At 32.5% G+C, this 7,985-nt stretch overlaps 1 protein-coding gene across 1 annotated transcript; it reads left to right on the plus strand.

Moving 5' to 3' along the window:
- Positions 1-4,269: 4,269 nt before the first annotated feature.
- Positions 4,270-7,568, plus strand: LOC120180384 (cyclin-A1-1-like). The gene is made up of 11 exons (XM_039185715.1): positions 4,270-4,537; positions 4,942-5,350; positions 5,437-5,576; positions 5,873-5,965; positions 6,109-6,242; positions 6,380-6,455; positions 6,534-6,610; positions 6,704-6,737; positions 6,882-7,031; positions 7,117-7,251; positions 7,370-7,568. The coding sequence occupies exons 1-11, from the start codon at positions 4,343-4,345 to the stop codon at positions 7,430-7,432; spliced, it is 1,506 nt and encodes a 501-aa protein (XP_039041646.1). The 5' UTR covers positions 4,270-4,342; the 3' UTR covers positions 7,433-7,568.
- The last annotated feature ends 417 nt before the right edge of the window (positions 7,569-7,985 follow it).

Genomic DNA, 7,985 nt, shown 5'->3' on the forward strand with positions numbered 1-7,985 from the left:
TCATGATAAATGTGGGATTTATTCCGTTTTCTCAAAAGTTTATGATGAATTAATTCGAATTAAATATCTAATATAAATATTTTGAAATCTTAAGTCAAAAAGCATAAAGTAGGGTATGATGCCTTTGACAGGCATGTTGCAAACGGTAGGATTGGGGTATTCTTCCTTGATTCAAACTAGACGTAATTTTGAACGGTTCAAATGAGAAAGCAAACTCATTACTCTCGGTCTCAACATTATGATGTGTAACAGTAAAAATAACCCTATGTAGAAATAAGCATTGTCGTTTTACAACGAGGCAGCATGCAAACAATAACTCATGGCACATTGCAGAATATCAATTAGGGTGATAAAATTGTTATGTGGCAACACTTAAGGTTCAAATTCGATAACCCCTCTCCAATTTTATAAATTAGAAGAAGAAAAAATTGAGTTCGGAAACTTAATATTTATAATATTGTCACTATTCTAACTTTTTTGTACCAAGAAGATAAAGGATTGCCTTTAGCAGTGGATCTTAAAAAAAAAGTTAAAAGAGAGATCAAAGTTAAGATTACAAACCCCATGTTGGAGTGAGGAGATTCAAAAAGGATGGGGCCTTTTTCGGTGAATAGCAGATAAACAAAGTTTGAAAAACCATTTTTCTCCCATTATAATCTCTCCTTTTGTCTTGGAAAGCACCGGCATCCCACTGTAGGTGTCGAACGAGAACACTAGTGGCATGCTGTCGACTAGATGCTTCAAGCCATTGAGCAAATATAAGAATTACGCCAAATTACCGGTAAAACGATATAATTTGCCGGAAAGATAACGATGAATGTAATTAAAGATCAAAACCTGTGTCTTTGGTGAGAGCCTGAACTCTTTGGCTTGAAAACATAAGTCAAGATCCCCAGGGAGGAGGACAAAACCTGAACAGCAAAGTTAAGTTATAGGTGTTTGATGATTTTGGCTGCGGGGTTGTGAAAGGTGCAGCGAGAACCCCCAAGAGTCGCCTCAAAAAGTATCGAGCATATAAAAATTTAAAAATAGACTTTTATAAAATAAAAATATATTCACATTACTTTAAAAAAATTAATTTAATATTATTAACCACACAAATACACTTACAAATATAATTGTTTGAATTTAAGACTTTTAGAAAAAATAACATATCCTTTAACTATGGAAGTCATTCAATGAATTCATTTAATATTTTTTTAATAAATTATAAAAAAATATAATTAAGTTTTATCAAATATTTTTTTTATTTTTTATTAAAAAATACCTCAAATACAACTAAAACAATAAAGGATTATATATATTTTACAATGTTGCCAAACATATTAACACCGGCCTTCAACGTCTTAACACCGGCCCTGGTCTCATGCTTTTCCTAGTTTACAATTACGGGCTTAGCCATGAATTATGATCAACAAGTAATCGGGGCAGTATAGTATATAATCATGTATCAATATGTCATCTCTCGACCTTCTCTAACATTGAGTATAAGTTTATAAATGTTCTCAGAATATCCATTGAGGTCACATCACTAAGGTCGTAATTGTTTACAAATGTGTACTAGTAACAACGCCACTAAGGTCCCATAAGTATAATATCAAGTGACTATGTCGTTTTTCCGATCACCAGTAAGGTTGCATCATTATGTAATGTTCAAGTGTCATTACAGCTATAAATTGATTTTTTTATTGTGTATGTTATCTCAACAACCACCATTGAGGTCAACATCTATCATAGCCTTGTCACTAAGGCCACTCTCAACCCTTACGTTAGTAAAATCCCTAGTCGGGACCAAAGCCCATAACTCGAGTCTCAACACTAGATCAACCCACTATTAATATCGTTAAGATTTATTAAATTATTTTAATTTATGACCAATTTGATAAATACAAAAATTTTAAAGACTAAAGTTATTATTATATCATGGCATATCAACATTTTTGTTAAACTAATTATTAAATCTAACAACATATAATTAAAATAAAAAATAATATAATATTAAATATAATTTTAAAAATAATAATTCGGTGATAAAAAAAATAAATAAATAAATATCATCTCAATCAATCAAATCTACTTATCACATGATATTAATCACAATCAAGCTCGTAAAACTTTAGAACATTTTTCGATTCATGAGCATGCTTTATGAACCCCATAATAATAATAGAAATATATACAATACAACTATGAAGTAGCAACGTTTCAAATTTGAATTTGAATTTTATATGTACAAATGAGCATAATATTAATTAGGGTAAACTCTACGGGATCACCAAATTATTATAAAAAATTATTTTAACCACCAACGTTTCAATTTAATCAATCAGACCACTTAACTATTTAAATGTAACGGAGGTGGTGACTGTACAGTAATAAAATTGGTATAATTATACATTTTGTTCTCAATATTTGTACCCTCTATCAATTTGATCTTAATTTTAATTTAATTCAATAAATTTAATCCTCCAATCAAATTGTGATACATGTTACTATTTTATTAAAGGGTTTTTATATTTTAAATTATTTAATTTAATTTAATTATTTTTCTTTTAAGATGTCAACTGAAAGTCCAACAATAAAGGTTTGAAATCGAACTCTGGGGAGTCTTCAAAGGTTTGAAGAGAAATTTCTATTGGATTTTAGAAAACAGTTGGGACCATCTTCCGTTCTTCAAGCTGGCTTGGACAAATTATTGCAACAAAGTTGTCATTAAAATGGACAATGTAGACGTGTATAAGCTACTTTCACCTCCTTCATTAGCTAGTCCATACAGGATCTGTTGCCGTCCTTTGCAACAATGCTCGGAGTGTTGATTTCAAATCAAGCTGCAAATTACACTGCAACTTCCGTTGCTCCACAAGATGAGCTGTTTTCTGTTTTAGACCAACCACCGGTATCTTTGGTTCATATTTTACTTAGAGATGTTAATGGCCCCCCTTCATAAACGTTTAAGGGGCTGATAAAACTGGCTTCGGCCTCACTCTCTCATTACAAAAATAAAGGTAATCTTGCCGCTGAATATAAAACATATACAAAGTGTTATATTTAATTTGTAATAATATTTATTATACTTTTTCCATATTCATTAATCAAACCAAACTAATGTTATATTTTAATTTTTTAACACTTCATTTTAAGTTTTTAAACCTAAATTTCGTCCTCTGAAACTATTTTTCATACTTTACATTAAATTTTAGGTTTTTTATACACAAACAATGTAAAATCTAATTCAGTTTATTCAACGAATTAGTCTCTATAGTTTTTCGTTTATTCAGTTGTCCGTGTGTAACCAAAAAAAACATAAATTTTATTTTATATAATCTGAATATTTTAATATTATTTTCATATTTAATATTTAATATTTTAGTTTTCAAGAATTATGATTTATATGCAATGACGGAACTTGGTGATAGAGTTTGGGGGTCAACTTAAAATTTTAAAAAGTTTAAATTAAAATTTAAAAAAAAATGAAGAGTTTAGTTTTCATTTTTTTTGCAAAACAATTGGGATCTAACTAAAATTTTTGAAATTTTGAGAGATTTAATTAGAATTTTTAAAAATTATGGGAGAGGTTTAATTAAGAACATTAATTTTTTTTTAAAGTTTAATATGAATTTCTAAAAAATATATAATAAATAAATTAAAATTTTAAAAATTTTAAGGGTCTAAAATATAATTTTTCAAGTGTAAGCCCCCACTGGTCTTAACTCCGTTCCGACTCTGTTTATATGTAAGATTTAAAATTTAAATTAAATTTTATGAATTAATTTTAAGATTTGAAACTAAAATAAATTATATATCAAAAAATACTTGTTTAAACTAAAATATTCATATATGATTTCTATGTAAAAAGACCTGCAAAAGTTCAATTATTCAAAATCTTTTTGTTTTATTTATATATTTTTGTTATATTTACTAGGTGGTTACCATAGAATTGAGAAAAAGACAAGACAGATCTTGTGACCGTTTGAAATTTCGAATTCAAAAGACACACCTGAATCAAAACACACCTAGCTGTGACTTTTGTACACAATCACCAACCAATCAAATCCTCTCAGTTCGTCCCCCGGTTTTGTGCTTCAAATGTGTCAATCTTTTATTGGTTGTTGTGACCAACAAAAAACTCCGGCTGTTAGAACTCTAAACAGGGTAAGTGGTCCCCATATCACGCTCCCAACGATTAGCGAGTGGAAACAACGGCTAAGATATTTCGTTAATTCAAAGTTTGAAATGCCCTTTGCATCGTTAAGAAAATATAAGAAACAAGGGAACGAACATTCCGCAACCAAAGTGCTTCTTGCAGTAGTCTTCTCTCTTTCGGAAAAGGAAGCTGATAAAAATGTCGAAGCTAAATGGTAACAATCGGCGATCGTCGTTTTCTTCATCGACGACGTCGTCTTTAGCCAAACGACATGCATCGTCGTCGGAGAATGTGGGGAAAGTCACGGCTTCTTTGGCTAAAAAGAGAGTCCCTCTCACTAACATAACTAACCAAAGAAATAGCTCAAGAAGCTCGGCTTCGGCCTCTTCTTTGGTGGGTCTTAACTTCTTTTTGTTTATATATTTGATCTTTTTCTCTTCTTTCTTTCATTGATGTAGGATTCTTATGTTTATACACGTTCTTTGAATTTAATGGGTATTTCAAAACTTTTCCAAATAACTTTTTTACTATTATAGGAATTCTGAGAAGAACAACAGATTTGGGTTATTATTATTATTATTCATTTATTTCTTGCTTAGAAGCCAAGTGAAGAGTTAGAGCAAACTTGAAACTATGTACCCAAATGTTTTATCATAGAACCAAAAAGAAAACTGTATCCGGATGCTGTTCTGTTTACATTTAAGTAGAAATTTGTGGTTTTGATTGATTATGTTTATATTTTTGGGTTATTGGGTAAACCAGTCTTTGACTTTTGATTTTAAATTTCAAATTTGAAGGTACCAAGTTCAAACAAAATATCAAAGGCAAGGAAGACACAGTCTGTTACAAATGTAGGTCTCCCAGGACCTGTTTTACCTCCTACAAACGTAGGTCTCTCCGGACATGTTCTTCCTCCTACAAACGTAAGACACAGTTCAGTTTTGCCGCCCAAGGTTGTTTCATCTTTCCCAACAGAAAATGAAGTGGTATTCCCTCCTCCAACAGTACAGTGTAGCATGGAGTTTTCTCCTAGTAAATCAGAAGGCTTATCATCAGTTTCCATGGATGAGACAATGTCCACGTGTGATTCTTTCAAAAGCCCCGAGGTGGAATACATGGACAACCAGGATGCTTCAGCGGTTGGTTCCATCGAGCGAAAGACATTCAGCAATCTCTGCATTTCGGACCATGAAGTAGAAGCAGCAGGTACAGCACCATGTTCTAGAAAATGTATTTGGTTCTTAGATTTCTCTTGAAATATATTCACTTGGTTTTAATTGATTTTATTGCAGGAAAATTCTGCAATCGAGAAGTTTTTGACGACGGCAAGGAAACCGATAATAAGATAATGGATGTTGATGACAACTACATGTATCCACAGCTTTGTGCAACATATGCTTGTGATATTTACAAGCACCTACGGGCATCTGAGGTATACGTTTGAAGATTTGATTAAATAAATAGGCAGAGTTCTTAAAGGTATAACTAGAAAATGTATGATATTAAACACTATTTTGACTAAGAAACATTAGCATAAAAACATAAACAAATCGAAGACACCCCTGTTGAACGTATACTTATGAAATTTACATCCCAGTTCAAGTAACAAAAGAAGTTTTATGGAAAGAATCTTAAAATTCAAATGTCCATAGAGAAGTGTAACCTGTTTGATTCTGTTTCCTGATTTTGATTTGCTCCTGAAATTTCTTATTTCTTTTGGTTTTTCAGTTGAAGAAAAGACCTTCCACGGACTTCATGGAGACAATTCAGAAAGACATAAATTCCAGTATGCGTGCAATACTGATTGATTGGCTTGTTGAAGTAATTTTCTGTGTACTCATGGAGTTATATGGTTATTTAGAATCCAATACACCAAGACTAAACTGTCTGTCTTCTGTTGGCATAATCTCTGGTGCCATCACCTTCATCCGTTTAACATTTCCAAGATTCAATTTGAAATGCAGGTGGCTGAAGAGTATAGGCTTGTTCCAGATACATTATATTTGACCGTTAACTACATAGATCGGTACCTCTCGGGGAATATGATGAACAGGCAGCAGCTGCAGCTGCTTGGTGTTGCCTGCATGATGATTGCTGCGTAAGAAATAGCACACTACTACATTTGTTTTAAAGTATTTCATGTTGACACATACATACAAAGCATGTTTAGTCCAAATAACAAAGGATCATATGTAATTTTTCTAATTTTTAACATTAGAGTGTTCAATTTATCAGCAAATATGAGGAGATTTGCGCCCCTCAAGTGGAGGAGTTCTGCTACATCACTGATAACACATATTTCAAGGATGAGGTTCGGCTTTGGCCTCTTATTTGAACTACAAGTTCCTTTGATGCTACTTTATCAAATCTGAATATGCCATTGAAACAGGTTCTAGAGATGGAATCATCTGTTTTGAATTACTTGAAGTTTGAAATGACTGCCCCCACTTCTAAGTGCTTCTTAAGGTCATTCTTTTAGCACATTATTTTCAAATGTAATTTCGGGTTTTCACGATCTCTGTTCTTGAATTAACTTTTTGATCTTCATATGATAATCAGACGTTTTGTTCGTGCTGCTCAAGGGATCGATGAGGTACTACAAATATTGTTTTTTTTTTCTGAAAATTAGTAAAATGACGTATTCGTAACAAACACTCACACCCAAGTCCGAATAACATTAATTATTTCCTTTGGTTTTATGCACCTAACTCCTTGATTTGCCCTGGCGTCTGATTAGGTTCCATTGATGCAATTAGAGTGCATGGCCAACTACATTGCTGAGCTCTCTCTCCTCGAGTACAGTATGCTCTGCTATGCTCCATCACTTATTGCTGCATCAGCTATTTTCCTGGCCATATTTATACTTCTTCCGTCAAAGAAACCTTGGGTTCGTGACACTCATGATTGTTTTCTTGTTAAAAAGACACATTTTCTTGACATTACTGTTCTGATCTCTTTTTATCATGGTGCAGAATTCTACCTTGCAGCATTACACACTGTATAATCCGTCTGATCTATTCGAGTGTGTTAAGGATCTTCATAGACTATGCTGTAACAACAAAAATTCGACTTTGCCGGCAATCAGGGAGAAATACAGCCAGCACAAGGTAAAAAATATGATAGGTTGCATCAAATTTATACTAAGAAAACGCAATAGGAACATCATGTTTCTTTCCTCTGCTTGCATAGCTGAAATGTATGCATTTTTTTCTTTTGAGGCCACAGTACAAATGTGTTGCAAAGCAGTGTTGTCCTCCTTCAATACCTTCGGACTTCTTCCACAACTGAAGATGGCATTTGAGATCAGAACCAAACATGTTCCAATTCTTTGTTGGATAACCTGTTCCGCTCCAGTTGTGAGATGAAGTACTAAATCAGCTGTGCAGATTTTGTCCAGGACGCGACCGCGTTGAACTGCCGAGTCATGAGCATTATATAATGCGAAGCGGTTCTGGCAGATGTCAAGAAAATCTATAGTGTCACAAAGAGACTTTACAATGCCAATGTTGTAACTTCTACCGCATCGCAGCTATTAATCTGTTACATTGGACGTCGTGTAAATTATTTATTGTCTATCTAATTTTTGGATAAACTACGTAATTAGTCACCCAACTAATATTTTAGTTTCATTTTGATTATCCAATTATTTTTTTAAAATCATCACTAACATTACTTTTTGATTTCATTTTGGAACACTCAGTTAAAAAATTAACAGTGACGTTATTGTGTCACCAAACAAGTAATGGCTTGTCTTTATTAAAAAAATAATAAATATAACATCAACAGTTCTGTTAAGTTTTTAATGGTGTATGAAAAAAATGAAACTAAAATGTAATGTTAG

The sequence above is a fragment of the Hibiscus syriacus genome, unplaced genomic scaffold (genome assembly GCF_006381635.1).
Source record: "Hibiscus syriacus cultivar Baekdansim isolate YM2019G1 unplaced genomic scaffold, ASM638163v2 tig00112495_pilon, whole genome shotgun sequence".
Taxonomy (NCBI): domain Eukaryota; kingdom Viridiplantae; phylum Streptophyta; class Magnoliopsida; order Malvales; family Malvaceae; genus Hibiscus; species Hibiscus syriacus.